Below are 15946 nucleotides of genomic sequence, written 5' to 3'. Positions count from 1 at the left end.
TGGGGAAGCGGCTTGAGAATCCACATTTTTCTTTTCTTTTCCGGGGGGGTGGGGGACAGGATCTCACCTTGTCACCCAGGCTGGAGTGCAGTGGCACAATCTCAGCTCACTGCAACCTCTGTCGCCTGGCCTGAAGCCATCCTCCCAACTCAGCCCCTGAAGTAGCTGAGACTACAGGCATGTGCCATCATGCCTGGCTAATTTTTGTATTTTTTTTGTGGAGACAGGTTTTACCATGTTGCCCAGGCTGGTCTTGAACTCCTGAGCTCAAGCGATTTTCTGCCTTGGCGTCTCAAATTGTTAGGATTACAGGCGTGAGCCACCACACCCGGTCACACTTTTCTAATCAAGGAAACTGAGACTAGAAGAGATGAAATGACTTGTCCAAGGACTTGTATGTTTTTCGCAAACTCTCCTTCAACCAAAGTTTCTGTGTTCCTCCAAATAGCCAGATTTCATTCACCTGACAAGGGTCCCCTTGTCAGGTGAATGAAAGTTTTTTTTTTTAATGAAAATGATGCACCAATATTCCTGGCTTAAGTCTGTTCATCTCAACAGGGTTCCCCAGAGAATGATCTTCAAGTGCCTAGGCAAGCCACCTGGATCATTGCAATTATCGGAGGCCAGGCTGAGCGCTGGATTGGCCGGGAGCGGCAACCAGGAGTCCAGCTGGCAGTGCCCCGATGGAGACCTACCCCAAGTCTCCCGACATGTCCACCTCCACGCCAGCGATGTCACTGCTGCAGCTGGAGGCAGTAACTGTGGGCCTCCCGGAGGACTCGCTGCCCAACAGGAGGTTGACCGAAATGCTGATGCCCTTGACACTGACATCAAAGGAGCCCTGTAGTTTGCTGGAGGAGGTAAGAGAAGCCATGGTTAGTTCCTAGACCAGGGTCTGCCACCATTTGTGGGGAAAATAGAAGGCTCAGTTCTGACCTCCAAATACATGGAGCTGAGCAGAGATTTAAGAATAACAAATAAAGCCATAAAAGATCTAGAAGAAAGCCCAGATCCAGTATTTCCAGGCAGGGCTGGATGAAGGCCTTTCTAGGCACTATCCAAGTCTCATAAGCCATAAAGGAAATCCTTGATAAACTTGTCGGCATAGAAAATTAAAACTTCAGTGGACAAAAAAAATGCCATATGTAAAGTAAAAAACAAAATTGCAGTATGAGACATCTAAAGAGCCAATTTCCTTAATATATGAGCTTATTTCCCTAATATACAAAGAACAAGCCAATACAAATTAACAAGGAAAGAAAGAACAACTCAAAAGAAAAAAAAAGATATGAACAGGAAATGCAGTACAAAATAAGCATGTAAAAGTCATTAAAAATGAAAATAACAATGACACCAGTTCTCGCCTATCAGATTCAAAAAAAACTTTTGAAGTTTTAATACTCAATGCTATTGAATGTACGAGTAAACAGAAGTCCCAGACACTGTGGCTGGGAGAGTGCACATTGGCACAAGCTCTCTGAAACACAAATCAGTGAGATCTCTCCTCGTTCTAACACACATACTCTTTGGCCCAGTAATTTAACTTCTAAGCCTTTATCCCGTAGCTCTTCCTGCCAAGATATACGCGTGGTGTGGGGCAGCTCACTGAAGCATCATAGGCAGTAGCAAAAAAAAAAAAAAAGGAAGCAGCTTACATGTCCGCTAGCAGCGACAGGTTGAATAAGTTGTGGGCACCCAATGTTATGCAGCCTTTGAGAACAATGGGGCAAAATGTGGTCTATTCCAGGAGTCTCCAACCCCAATGGTGGTTGTCTGGAGCTGGGGGAAGGGAAATGGGGAATGATTGCTTAATGGGTAAGGAATTTTCTCTTGGGATGATGAAAATGTTTTGGAGTTAGATAGGGGTGGACATGGCACAAAATTGTGAATGTACTACATGCCACTGAATGTATACTTTCAAATAATCAATTTTATGTTCCGTGAATTTCCTAACAATTTTTAAAAGCACATTCAAAAAAGTGAAAAAAAAATGAGGTAGATAGTCATATGCCCATAGAAAGAGATATTTAAGATACTTCAGTGACAAAAGCCAGGGTAGGAGAGTGTGGCCAGTTCCTTTCATGGAACTAGAACAAATGTGCATATGTAGGTAACATATAAACCGGCCATCTTTCTAAAGCAATAGAATGAGAGCCACACATGTAATTTTAAATTTTCCAGAAGATACATTAAAAAGATAAAAAGAAAGAGCTGAAATTAATTTTAGTAATATATAGTATGATTTCAACATGTAATCAATATAAAAAATGTTAATGAGATTTATTTATTTATTTATAATAAATAATTTAAAAAATTAGCCAGGTGTGGTGGCTAATTTATTTATTTTATTTAATTAACTAATTAATTAATTATTTTGAAATAGGGTCTCACTCTCTTGCCCAGACTGGAGTGCAGTGGCATGATCTTGGCTCACCGCAACCTCCGCCTCCCAGGCTACAGTGATTCTCCTGTCTCATCCTCCTAAGTAGCTGAGATTACAGGCATGCGCCACTACGCCCAGCTAATTTTTGTATTTTTAGTAGAGATGGGGTTTCACCATGTTGACCAAGCTGGGCTTGAACTCCTGACCTCAAATGATTCACCTGCCTCAGCCTCCCAAAGTGCTGGGATTACAGGCATGAGCCACCACGCTCAGCTGCTGTTTTTTTTGTTTGTTTGTTTGTTTTTTAATACTAAATCTTCAAATCCAGTGTTGCATACTTAGAGTAGATCTCAACTTGTACCAGGCACTTTTCAAGTACTCAGTAAAGGCATGGCTGGTGGCTTCTATTTTAGGCAGTGCAGGTCTCAAGTATAAATATGGTCATATCACCCATATTTGGGCTGTTCCTTCTGTTATGGGCTGCTCTGTGTCACCACCTGCCTCCCAAATTCAAATGTTGAAGCTCTGATCCCCAGTACCTGAGGATGTCACAGTATTGGAGATAGGCCCTTTGAAGAGGTGATTACATTTAAATGAGGCCATTAGGATGGGCCCTAATCCAATCTGACTAGTGTCTTTATAAAAAGAGATTAGGACATACAGAGACAAACGGGGTTTCTTTCCTTTCTTTTTTCTTTTTTTTTTTTTTTTTAGAGATGGAGTCTCGCTCTGTCCCCCAGGCTGGAGTACAGTGGCATGATCTCAGCTCTGTGCAACCTCTGCCTCCAGGGTTCAAACGATTCTTCTGTCTAGCCTCCTGAGTAGTTGAGATTACAGGTACCTGCCACCACACCTGGCTAATTTTTAAATTTTTAATTTATTTTTCATTTTTAGTAGAGACTGATTTTTGCCATGTTGGCCAGGCTGGTCTTGAACTCCTGACCTCAAGTGATCTTCCCGCCTCAGCCTCCCAAAGTGCTGGGATTACAGGGGTGAGCCAACGTGCATGGCCTCAGAAATGGGATTTCTTGAGCACAGAGGAAAGACCACGTGAGGACATTGCCAAAGGGCAGCCATCTGCAAGCCAAGGAGAGTGGCCTCAGAAGAAACCAGGCCTGCCAAAACCTTGACCTTGGCCCTCAGCCTCCAGAACTGTGAGAAAACACATTTCTGCTTAAGCCACCCAGTCTATGCTTGTTATGGCAGCCCTAGCACATGAACACCCCTTCCATCCAAGTGCCTCTGAGGTCAGAGAACTGTTCAAAGTGCCTGAGAGCCAGAGCCCCTGGAAGCAGCCCTTGGCCAATGGCAAGCAGGAGGACGGGGTGACAGCGTGGGGCTGGAGTAACTCAGAGGCGTGTTCTCCGCTGTCCCTGAGTTCCCCAGCTAGACAGAGCTTCACTTGCCCACCAGGCTGACTTCCTTCCCTTCCCTTCCCTTCCTCACTTCCCCACTCCCCTGTGGGTTTCCTCAGATCACTTCCAAGATAAAGTATTGCACTGGAATTCTTGCCCTAAGGTCTGCTTCTGTGGGAAGCAAACCAAGGAGACATGATATTACCGCACTTAGCCCTCCCATGACTCCATCAAGGAAGCAGGCCCGTCCCCTTTGGGAGATGAGGAAGTAGAGACTCAGAGATGGAAAGACACTCATCCAAGAGCCAGGACTCAATCCCCAGGCCACCTCCGGGCTTGGACTCCATCTGTCCATCACGTGGCCTTTCTGATAAGCTAGGAACACCTTGGACCTAAGAAGGATGGGGCGAAGGCCAAGGCCAAGAGCTCCAGGGCCTGGGAGCAGAGCCAACTTACAAGAATGACTTGCGCACCTTCCACCTGCCCTGGACCCGGATGGAGGAGTCGGAGATGCTGAGACTCAGGCCCTGGCCGGGGACAGGCCTCAGCGCAGAGTGAAGCAGCTCACAGCTGTGGATGTTCAGGCTGAAGGGAGAGACATGGAAGGAGGTGTCAGCCCTGGGCCTGGACCCAGCCTCACCAGGGACCAGCCTCACCAGGGACCTTGCGCCTCCCCTCTCCACAGTGGGGACTAGACCAGCAGGATCTGCTCCACATAAGCACCTGCTGTGCCCCAGGCATCGATCTTATGACCATGCTAAGCACGTTACTTTCTTCACACCATATGGGCCACACTGAAGGGGTCAGCAGTGTTCTTGCTCCCTTTCCACAAAGGGGGAAATAGAACCTTGAGGAAGGGATGCAATTGCTCACGGTTTTGCAGTCAGCATCAGAACCCATGAATCTAATGACCCCCGGTGGCATCCTGAGAAGGTCCGTAGACATATCCCTTTGGGTTTGCAATTCCTGCTAACCCTCCTCTCTCTCAATACATCCAGGTAGGGGTGAAACAGATTCAGGGAAGATGGTGGCAGCCTTAAGATAAGACCCAAAAAAAGTCAGCAAGGTTGTCGACAGTGGGAAAAGAATGGTCAAGTTCTATTTTATTTGCCTGGCACATAGTAGATGCCCAATAGATTTTTGCTGATGGACTGAATAAAAGAAGGCAGGAATGAAGGAAGCGCCCAACAGCAGTGAGCAGGGAGGGGTACAATGTGCTATGAGTCTGATTGTCGTTTCTTCACTGCCCATCCCTCAAAAAGCAGTTCACGCTCTTTTAAAGCATCAGCTGCTCAAGTCTAGTAATCTTTTGAAGACTTGGCTCAAATGCCACCTTCTCCTGGAAGCCTTCCCTGACTCCCCCAAGTACAAACTTCAGCTCTAACCGTTGGGCTACTAGATTTAAAGTGTAAGGTCTATCTTCTCTTCCAAACTATATCTAGTGGCCAGATTGGATCTTGGATGAGCACTCTGAAGGAGGAAGTAGATCAACTCCATTTTACAGATAAGGAAATCAAGGCTCAGATCACACAGCCAGTAGGTCTTCCTTAATATTTGCTGCGTGACTGAGTGGAGGAGCTCAATTCCTTCCCAGAATTTCCTTCTGAGCTCTTCAGGGAACTATCCCACTGTCTGCCCCAGAGAGGTCCCCCCGCAGCCCAATCCTGAGGCTCTCTCTTCCTCACTCTCCAATTTCCCCTGACAGCCAGCTCCAGCCACTTCAGAGCCGCAGCAGAAGGGAGAGCCCCACCTGTGGAACTCATAGCGCCCACGGCCGACGTGGGGGATCCTCAAGTCCCCGGTGAAGTCAGGCAGCGTGATCCTGAGCAGCTCACTCTGCAGAGCCAATAGCCCCTCCTGGGCCACTGTGGAAAGGAAATAGCTGGGAGTCAGCTTGATCTGCCTGCCTCCTCCCCTGCTCTAAACCCTACGGTGGCTCCCACCTGTCCTCAAGAGAGGGGCCAACATCCTTATTAGCATTAAGTACAATGACAGGATATGAGCCCCTCTGTGTGCCAGGTAGCATGAGGGACATTCAGAGGCGTCCCTGCATTTCTGTGGCATTGTTAGGTTCATGCCCATTTTACTGATGCGGAAATGGAATGCCTTTGCCAACAAATCCCTAAGGGCAAAAGTGCTGTGCGCTTGGACGGATGGTCCTCCTTCTTGTCCTCCATGACATCTGGCCCGTGTAGAAGAAACTGGAAGGATCTGGGGGCTAGAGAAAGAGGGCATCTTTCTAGCTGGGTGACTTTGACAAAGTCCCCAAACAACCTTCACTTTGTTCATCTGTCAAATAGCAATGACAACAATACATTTGCTGGGCGTGGTGACTCACGCCTGTAATCCCAGCACTTTGGGAGGCCGAGGAGGGCAGATCACCTGAGGTCAGGAGTTCGAGACCAGCCTGGCCAATATGGTGAAACTTCATCTCTACTAAAAAATACAAAAATTAGCCGGGCATGGTGGCAGGCACCTGTAGTCTCAGCTACTCGGGAGGCTGAGGCAGGAGAATCACTTGAACCCGGGAGGCAGAGATTGCAGTGAGCCGAGATCGCACTACTGCACTCTAGCCTGGGCGACAGAGTGAGACTCTGTCTCAAACAAAACTAAACTAAACTAAACTAAACTAAACTAAACTAAACTAAACTAAACTAAACTTTCCTCATTGGCATGCCATTGAAACTGCAAAGCAAGAAGGGGGCTGTGAGGATAACAAGCACTCCTAGCTTGGTGCCTGACACACAGCAGGCACTCAGTAAATGCCTGGAACAGCAAACAGGGTTTATATTATTAAAAATATGGAAAGGGGTCGGGCGCAGTGGCTCACGCCTGTAATCCCAGCACTTTGGGAGGCAGAGGCGGGTGGATCATCGAGACCATCCTGGCCAACATGGTGAAACCCTGTCTCTACTAAAAATACAAAAATTAGCTGGGCGTGGTAGCATGTGCCTGTAATCCCAGCTACTCGGGAGGCTGAGGCAGGAGAATCACTTGAACCAGGGAGTCGAAGGTTGCAGTGAGCCGAGATTGTGCCATTGCACTCCAGCCTGGCAACAGAGTGAGACTCCGTTTCAAAAAAAAAAAAATATGGAAAGGACCAAAATGCCCAACCTCAGAGTACTGTTTACATAAACATGGTGTGTGTGCACAGTGCAAAGGAACAAAAGAGAAACTTTCCTGATTTACAGTTTCAATGCAAGTAGCAGTTACCAGGTCCCACTGTTCCAAGATCTGAGGGGCCCAGGTTTCTGTCCCCAAGGCAGGCATGGGTACATAGATGACCAGCAGCCTCCCCTTTCACCTCTTTCCAATTTGCTCTTCTCCCTCTAGCAAACATGTTGGGGTCCTTCCGCCTGGAACGCTACCCCTTGTCCCTGGGTAATTCCCACTGTCTTTTCCATTTTACTATATCCTGGAATCCTTCCCTGATTTCCCTCTTCCTGTCTCGAGCCAGTCTGGGCTCCCAACAACCCTACCTAAGGGAATGTTGTTATCTCATTTAATAGGCAAGGCAATTGAGGCTCTAGGGATGTGAGAAGACATGTGGTCAGTGCCTGTCCATATCCTTGAGTCTTTCCAGTGAGTGACAGTTGACTCCCAGCTGCCAATGTCTGCCTCCCTGAGCCTGTATGTCCCGAGGCTTTTTGTCCTGGAACTGCAGAAAGCAGGTACACGCAACAGGACAGAAGTGCTGGGGAGTTGACAAACCCCCGGCCCAGAAGCCCTCAATCAATCACTGTGGTGTATAAATATCCCAGTTCCCTTGCCACCTGGATAGTCGGGAGGCTTTGTTTCAGTATTAAAAAAAAAAAATACTCCTACTTTTGCTCATTCTTTGTTTTATTTTTATTTATTTTTTTGAGACAGTCTCCCTCTGTTGCCCAGGCTGCAATGCAGCAGCATGATCTCGGCTCACTGCAACCTCTGCCTGCCAGGTTCAAGCGATTCTCCTGCCTCAGCCTCCCAAGTAGCTGGGATTACAGTTGGCTGCCACCAAGACTGGCTAATTTTTGTATTTTTAGTAGAGGCGAGGTTTCACCATGTTGGCCAGGCTTGCCTCGAACTCCTGGCCTGAAGCTATCCACCCACCTCGGCCTCCCAAAGTGCTGGGATTACAGGCGTGAGCCACTGTGCCTGGCCTGCCCATTCTTTAAAATTGAGGAATAATATACATAAAGTACCTAACGGGCACAAATTTTAAAGGTATTGCTAAATAATTTTTAATGTTTATACAGGAATGTGATCACCACCTGGATCAAGATATGGCAACTTCCAGCACCCCGGCAGACCTCCCTCATGCCCTTCAGGGTCTCTGCCTGCCTCTAGAGGTGACCACAATTCTGACTTCCAGTTCAGAGGCATGTGTTTGCAAACTTTACGCAGAATTTTCCCAGCTGAGTGGTTCCCATCATCAGAGGTGGTGGCTGGTTTAATCGCACACTCTCTCCTGGCTGCGCTCCCTTCCTCCTCTCAGTACCGATTCCCTACAGTGTTTCCTGGAATCATTTCCCAAATCAACTACTTGCACGCAAAGCTGTGTTCTGTTGGCTGGTGGAGGACCTCACTACCACAAATAACATGTCCAGGGCACTCAGCTGGTGGGCAGTAAGGCCAGAATAGGAGCCAGAGCCACCTGACCCAGAAGGTGGCACTGCCCCGGGGAGAGGGTCCGGTCTGTGTCCCCACTCCCTGTCCCCACTGTACCCAGAGCAGCCTGGAGCGTGGGTTTGCCAAGTCCAGCCAGCAGATGTGGCTTCTTACCATACTCCAGTCCCTTGTCGGTGATCCTGGCGACCAGGCCGGGGTTGGCACCCAGAGCCTCTGGGGTGGACGTGAGCAGCAATGCCAGCAGTATGGACGGCAGGGCTCTGGCCAAGGCCCCCATCCTAGATTCCTAGTGCAGTGGGCCAGGACTGTCCCAGCTGTGGATTGGGCCCAGGTCCCTTAAGTAGCCAAGGCTCGATGGCTGGGGGCAGTTCCTGAGGCTGGATGGGCTCCTGGGAGCGGGAAGGGGAGGCACAGGGACTGGAACCTGCTTGCGACATCACTGAAGTCATAAGGTCATACTTAGAAGCCAGTTTTCACTGCCCAGATCAGTGGATGAGGAAGCCTGACTCCTATGATCATCCCTGTCCACCATCCCCACAGAAAGACCCCACATTCATCACTGTTCATCTTGCCTCATCTCAGCCAGTCTCTTAAGAGCTCGGCTAGGAAGGCCTGGTTTTGCAGATGAGGAAACTGAGGTTCAAAAAAGCCACATAGCTCCCTAGAGATCTCACCCCCAGCAGACGGCAGGGTTGAGAGTGAAGCTACATCTGGCACCAACCAAACTCTCTTTTTTAAAATATACTGGCTCTGTTTATTTAAAAAATAAATGTTTCCCCCAATGGGAAAACAGTGTCTCTCAAACCTTGCTGGTGGTGAAATTTTCTGGAAGGCAACTGGCAAATGTTTAAACAGTTGCATGCCCTGTGACCCAGGAATTCAATTTCAGGGACTTGCCCCTAAGTACATAATTGAGTCAGTGTGCCAGTAAATCACTGCTCCAAGATACCACTGCTATGCTGTGGGAAACAAGACAGGAGAAGTGAGACCCAACCTCATGTATCCACCAGCAGGGCACTGGTTAAATGAATTATGACACGCCCCTTAAAGTGAGGCTGCAGAAATAAAGGTATTTCTTGGCAAGGAAAGGGGTGTCATGAGGCATCCGTTTCCAATGGCACCATAAAGTAAGGTTCTATTTTGGGGGGTTCAAAATAGGCTTCTATGTTCAACAATCTGGAAAATATTTAGCAAGGAGTCATGAGGCATTGTCTCTGGTTGTGGGGGTAGAATTATAAGTGTTAAAAAAGTTTTTGCTTGTTGATATGTACAATTTTTTTTCTTTTTTCATTTTTTGAGACAAAGTCTACTCTGTTGCTCAAGCAGGAGTCCAGTGGCATGATCATCGCTCGCTGCAACCTCAACTTCCTGGGCTCAAGTGATCCTCCCACCACAGCCCCCTGAGTAGCTGGGACTACAGGTGTGAGCCACCATGTCCAGCTAATTTTTTGTATTTTAGTAGGGACGAGGTCTTGCTATGTTGCCCAGGCTGGTGTCGAACTCCTGAGCTCAAGTGAGCCTCCCGCTTGGCCTTCCAAAATACTGGGATTATAGACTTGGGCCACCATGCCCAGCCTCTAAAATTTTTATTTTCTTGGGGGTATGGTCCCGGGCATATATTCGCAGTAAGTAAAGATAGTAAAATTTCATTCTGGAAAACAAAATTTATAGTACAGACTGTGTTTAATTTTTAGAGTTTTGCCCCAGCCCTGCTTACATTTGTGAGTTCTGCTTTGCCCTCACCCCCAGGAAAACTTCCCTGACCACTCCCATGCTTCTCTGGATTCTAGAAAGGGTCCCCTCTGAGGTCCCAGAACCCTTTGTGCTTTCCCCACCACAGCATTAACCACTCTGCTTTTTGATAATTGTGGTCCTTTAAAAATATGCCCACGAATTCTTTGATATTCCTTCCATCAAAAGGTAATGTTTCTGCCCCCTTCCCTTGAAATTGGGCAGGTCTTCATGATGGCCTCAACCAATCGAATGTGGTGGGATTAACAGGGTGACTCCCAGTAGGTCACAAACAGCACTGGCAGGCACTGAGGTTAAGATCAGAATGTCCCACGTTAGGCACAGGGAACCCCACAGTCCAGGCCTCTCTCCTCCTCTGTACCGTGTTGCTCCTGTCACTGGGGCTGAGGTTTGTTGAGATCCTCATCCGTCCCTCCCCTCAGTCCCCACACCACCAGTCTGATGGCTCCTTGCAGGCAGGGCTGAGTCTTCCATTTCCTGAGATCCTTGCAGCACCCGGCAGGAATTGGAAAGAAACTGATATTTATTGAGCACCTACTATGTGCAGGCGCTGTGCTGGTTAAGCTGCACGTCTCCTCTCATCCTTGCATCAGCAACCCCAGGTGGGTATTTTACTCTTGTCTTGAGATGAAGAAACTGAGGTTTGGCAGGGTGAAGTGATGTAGGCTGCAGTCACCCAGCAGGAATTTAAGTCCAGGTCTGCAGGATGCCATTCCAAAACTCTGGTCAGGGCAGGGTTCTCTTGGGAGGCAACAAGCTGAGCAGAGGCCTCAGGGTAAGGAGCCAGCCTTTGGGAGGCTTTGGAGCAGGAAAGGGCTCACAGGTGCATCCCCAGTGTGCCTAGGGGCCTTTGCTTCCTGGACCTCAGCCTGCCCAGGAGGGGAGAAGAGTGGGGAAGGACATTCTGGAGCATAAGGATCTTATGGGGACATAGATGTCACTCTTCCTCTGGCAGCAGTTTAAGGATGTCCCTGGCTGGGAGTCATTTGCAGGGGTGGGAATTTCCCACAGCAGCAATCTTTGGACCTTAGAGCTGCCACATGGTCCAGGCCTGGCCTCCACCCCTGCAGGTGCCCACTGCTGGCTAAGGTCCCTGCTGATGGCCCAGGACCCAGCAGAGGCCTCAGGGAGCAGCACGACCCCACTGCTGGTCAGAACCCCTGGGCCTTTCTCCTACCAGGCTGTCCATCCAATTCCACAAAAGCAACAGCTGCTACCACTCTGGCCACTACTCAGTCTTATTGCAGTGAAATAGGGACTCTTTTAACAAGGCTGTTTATTGTGTTCTTGTGCAGGAGAGGGCCCCCAGAAATGGCAGTGCATCAAATGATGGACAGGCGATCATAAAACTGTCCCTCTGACATGATAAGTGGCCACGAATGGCGCCAAGAGGGAGAGGAGTTCCCTAACAGATAGTTGACATCATCTGGAGCCAGCAAACCACAATTCCCTGGTAAGGTCTTAAGCATGAGCAGAAGGGCAAATGTTGGAGTCTGACTTGTATATGACCTTTTTCTTGCCGCGACGGACCAGTAAGGGAAAATCACCCCAAGTGAGCATGCGCACAACCTTAGTAAACACACTGCGCATGCGGCCCCTCCGAAGTGCTGGCAGGCCATTGCGCATGCAGGGATGGCGCAGCAGCCCACCGAAGGGGGGAATCAAGGAGAAGAAGAAACCCCAGAACCAAGCCAGTGTATAAAAGCCCCGAGCCAAAGGTTGAGCGGGGCACTTGATCTCTCAATTGTACTTTGCTTCTTTCAATAAACCTTTGCCTCTGCTTTAAAACTTGCCTCCGTCTCTCAATTGAATTCTTTCTTCTGAGAAGCCAAGGGCTGGGAGTGCTGCGGACTTGCCACCGATAACATTCTGACTACAAAAGTGTTACTGAAAAGATTTTGAAAAACCCAGAATTTGGAATCCATAGTGTCTAGAATACTGAGCAGCAAATAGTAGATAATTGCCAAAGGAATAAACAAACCTTACGTTTATCTTTATGGACTCTGGGGCCAGATGGCCTGGATTTGAGTCCTGACTCCCCCACGGGGTGACTTTGGGCACTTTGTGACTCAGTTTCCTCATCTCTACTTGGGTTCAGCCAGAGGGTGGCATGGCAGGAGGTCAGATGTCAGGGCACTTTTCCCTGCTGTCTTCTCTAGATCACAAGTGTGGCAGTTAGCTGTGTCCCTCCTGGTAAGGCCTTGTCCTTGGCTCCCATTATCTCCTTGGGCTGGGATACCCAGATGCTTTTCTTTGCTGCTTGAGCCTTAGGAAAAACAGTCCCTGGTTGGTTTCCTCATGCTTGTCCCCCAACTCTAGAAATAGCCACTTTATTCAAATCCCAAGAACCAATGCAGTTGGATTCTCTTTTCTTGCCTGAAACCTGTTGGACACAATTAGCAACACTGAGCATTTCTTCTGCACTTATTCATCTTTTGTGCAAACCCCTGCCTCTCTCAGAGAGCTTTGAATCCTTTTCCAAAGTCTGTACAAGTTTTTTGTCAAGGCCCTGCTCCTAATGGGCTGGGGGACCTGGAACAAACTCCACCCCTCTCTGTTCCTCATGTTTCCCCCAAATGCAGATGAGGGCTGGGGACTAGGACAGCTTTTCAGAAACAAAGACGTGCAGGCAAGTCCCCCAGGGATCTTGTTTAGATGCAAATCTTGATCCATCATGTTTCTCTTGGGGCTGAGCCTCTGCATTTTAACAAGCTCCCTGGTGAGGGTGATGCTGCTGACCACGGATTGTGCTTGGAGCTTCGGGAACAAGGGACTAAATGAGCTCCGAGTTCCCTCCAAGCTCAGCAGTTCTCTAACGCTTCACTCTCCTTTTCGATAGTTTTCTATGACGGTGCCCACACTCCTGAGAACACTGACTCTTGAAAGAGAATGATGTTATGAATTCCTGCAGTTCTGAATCTCTGCAGGGTACTTTGGAGTTGGGAGTTTAATATTTATGGCAGCCTCTCCCCAAGCCACATCACCTGCAGATCTGAACGTGTGCCTGTGTACGCACACGCACAGACACACACACATGAGCCCTGAGACATGCGGGCTTACAAAATAAAAGTAGTAACGTCAGTGACGATCCTTTGTGGCTTGAAGGTTGCGTGTCTTGAGATACCAGGAGCCCCCATGGAGCAGGGCTGGTCATGTGGATAAACAGCTCCTCACCCCAGAGAGCCCTTACTTTTACAGATGGGTAAACTGAGACCTAGAGAGGGAGAACTGGCCCAGGTTACACTGTGAGCCTATTGCTGAACTGGAGAGGATAAATCCAGAGTTCTGGCCAGCCAGGGGCTCTGATTCTTGGGGTCAGGCCCATTCAGGCAGACAGCCCTGGATCATACATTGAGAATCACTGGCATAAATGTTTTGAGTTATGCAGATGTGGGTTGAAATCCCAGATCATTTTTAAAATAAATACTTACTGATCACCAACTATGTGGCAGGCATTGGGAATACTACTGTAGCCAGATATAGTATTTTTTTTGTTTTTTTTTTTTTGAGACAGAGTCTCACTCCATCACCCAGGCTGGATGGAGTGCAGTGGCGTGATTTCAGCACACTGCAACCTCCGCCTTCTGGGTTCAAATGATACTCGTGCGTCAGCCTCCTGAGTAGCTGGGACTACAGGTATGTGCCACCACGCCTGGCTAATTTTTGTGTTTTTAGTGGAGACTGGGTTTCGCCATGTTGCCCAGGCTGGTCTCGAACTCCTGGGCTCAACTGATCCACCTACCTCAGACTTCCAAAGTGCTGGGATTACAGGGCGTGAGCCACTGCACCTGGTCAGATATAGTCTTTACAGTATAGTAAGAAGAACTGTGTTTATTCAAATTAGAGCAAACTTGGATTACTGTTGTCAACCCCTGTACCACGGATTTGACATGTATTTGATTCTCATAACAACTTTATGAGGTAGGCACTATAATGATGTTCCCTTTATAGATGAGAAATAGAAAACCTGAGAATTAAGTATACTGCCCAAAGTCACACAGCTGGTAAATAGCAGACGTGGGATTTAAACCCAAGATATCTGGGATCATGGTTCATACTCTTAACCACTGTGCCATGACCCTATCAATCATACCTCTGATTCTTCCCAATAACCTCATGCCGAGAGGGCAAGATTTTAACTCTCCTTTTCAAAGGAGGAAATAGAGGGCCAGAGAGGTTAAGGAACATTTGCAAAGTCACACAGCTCTTGAGGGGGCCGGATTTATGTTTGAAACCACCGCCAGGTGACTCCAGAGCCCAGGCTCTGAACAGTTAGCTTAGCAGGCCACACGACTTTTCTAGAGACTCCTCATCTGAAAAACAAGGGCAACCTTGTCTACCTTTAGCGGTTGTCATGAGGATTAAATAGGATCATAAGCCTGAAGAGATAGACCCAGGGACAGGGCTGCTCATGGCCACTAGCGGGACATGGCAAAATGATGAAGACAGTGCTTAAGTCTTCCTGTGCCCCTCCCCACCTTCTCTCCTTGCACAGGGTACTCCTCCCTCATATTTATTTAATAAGTCAGCATTTCCAAAAGGAACCCCAGGAAGGCTATGCTTATCCCAGAAGGGAAGCTGCTCTGATGGTGAGCTTTTAGGCAGTTTGGAGTGAACAATTCTTTTTTTTTTTCTTCAATTGTCTTTTGCCACTTTATTGACATATATTTCATATACATAAAATCCACCCATTTAAAGTGTACAATCCAGAATTTAATTTTAGAACATTTTCAACATCACCCAAAGAAACCCCGAACACACATTTGCAGTCATCTGCAGCAGACAATGCTTAGCCTGAAGGGAGAAGCTGCTCAAATAGTGGTTCTGTAGCCAACTTGGCAGAACCTTTGGAGTGTGTTGGGGAATGCTGCTCAAACCCTAACCCCCAAGCAACTGCCTTTTCTCAGCCATTAGAGAGAAGTTCGCAGGCACAATGTGTTTCATGCACCAATCTTCAGGTCCAAGAAAGATTTAGGTTGATGGAAAAGTAATTTTTTTTGGCATTAAAAGTAACGGCCAAGACTGGATTCAGTGGCTCACACTTGTAATCCCAGCACTTTGGGAGGCCAAGGTGGGTGGATCGCTTGAGGTCAGGAGTTGGAGACCACTCTGGCCAACATGGAGAAACCCTGTCTATATTAAAAAATATGTGTACACAAAAAATTAGCCGCGCGTACTGGTGTGAGACTGTAATCCCAGATACTTGGGAGGCTGAGGCAGGAGAATGGTTTGAATCCGGGAGGCAGAGGTTGCAGTGAGCCAAGATCACACCACTGCATTGCAGCCTGGGTGACAAAGCAAGACTCTGTCTCCAAAAAAAAAAAGTAATTGCGGTTTTTGCATTAAAAGTAATGGCAAAAACCGCAATTACTTTTGCACCAACCTAATAATTGCATTTTTTTTTTTTTTTTCTATAGAGTGTGGAGCAGGGGGGGCCTATATGTTACAGAAAGTAGAGGGCAGGTGTAGAAGGGGGTTAACTCCAAAGAGAATGAGGGTGGGGGATGGCAGGTGTGTGTCCATATTTACCAGCTAGTCTCCCCAGCAGCCAGAGGGCTCTTTTACAAATGTGAATTGGATTGTAACATTCTTCTGCTCAAAACTCTCCAATGGCTTGCCTTATCTTTTGGAACAAAACCCAGAGCTCTTAACAGTCCTCATGGCCTCCCAGTCTATCCCACGCTGTGCTTCCCTTCTCTCTCTTCCTTCCGCCCTTGCTAGCTGCTCTTCTGTTCCTACTCAGGGCCTCCATAGCCCCTGGCTAGTGGAGAAAAAGATGCATCCTCCTGGTGGACAAATTAGAGAAAGACTTTTGTTTCCTCAACCTGGTACAAGCTATGTTTTA

At 47.9% G+C, this 15946-nt stretch overlaps 1 protein-coding gene across 2 annotated transcripts in view; it reads right to left on the bottom strand.

Moving 5' to 3' along the window:
- LBP (lipopolysaccharide binding protein) overlaps nucleotides 1-8704 on the bottom strand; it is a 32685-nt gene extending 23981 nt beyond the window's left edge. Inside the window, exons 1-4 of one of the 2 annotated variants that reach the window (XM_054674422.2) lie at nucleotides 8503-8704; nucleotides 5489-5603; nucleotides 4195-4323; nucleotides 696-851 (exon numbers count right to left, since the gene is read on the bottom strand). In XM_054674422.2, coding sequence (XP_054530397.1) covers nucleotides 696-851; nucleotides 4195-4323; nucleotides 5489-5603; nucleotides 8503-8626 — 524 coding nt within the window. In that variant the 5' untranslated portion in view covers nucleotides 8627-8704. The remainder of the gene's footprint in view (nucleotides 1-695; nucleotides 852-4194; nucleotides 4324-5488; nucleotides 5604-8502) is intronic. The other variant, XM_009437226.5, reaches the window with a different exon arrangement.
- Nucleotides 8705-15946: the final 7242 nt, after the last annotated feature.

This window comes from Pan troglodytes, chromosome 21 (genome assembly GCF_028858775.2).
Source record: "Pan troglodytes isolate AG18354 chromosome 21, NHGRI_mPanTro3-v2.0_pri, whole genome shotgun sequence".
Classification (NCBI taxonomy): Eukaryota; Metazoa; Chordata; class Mammalia; order Primates; family Hominidae; genus Pan; species Pan troglodytes.
Note: the sequence above shows the minus strand (reverse complement) of the source record. Positions and strands in the feature narration are given on the sequence as shown.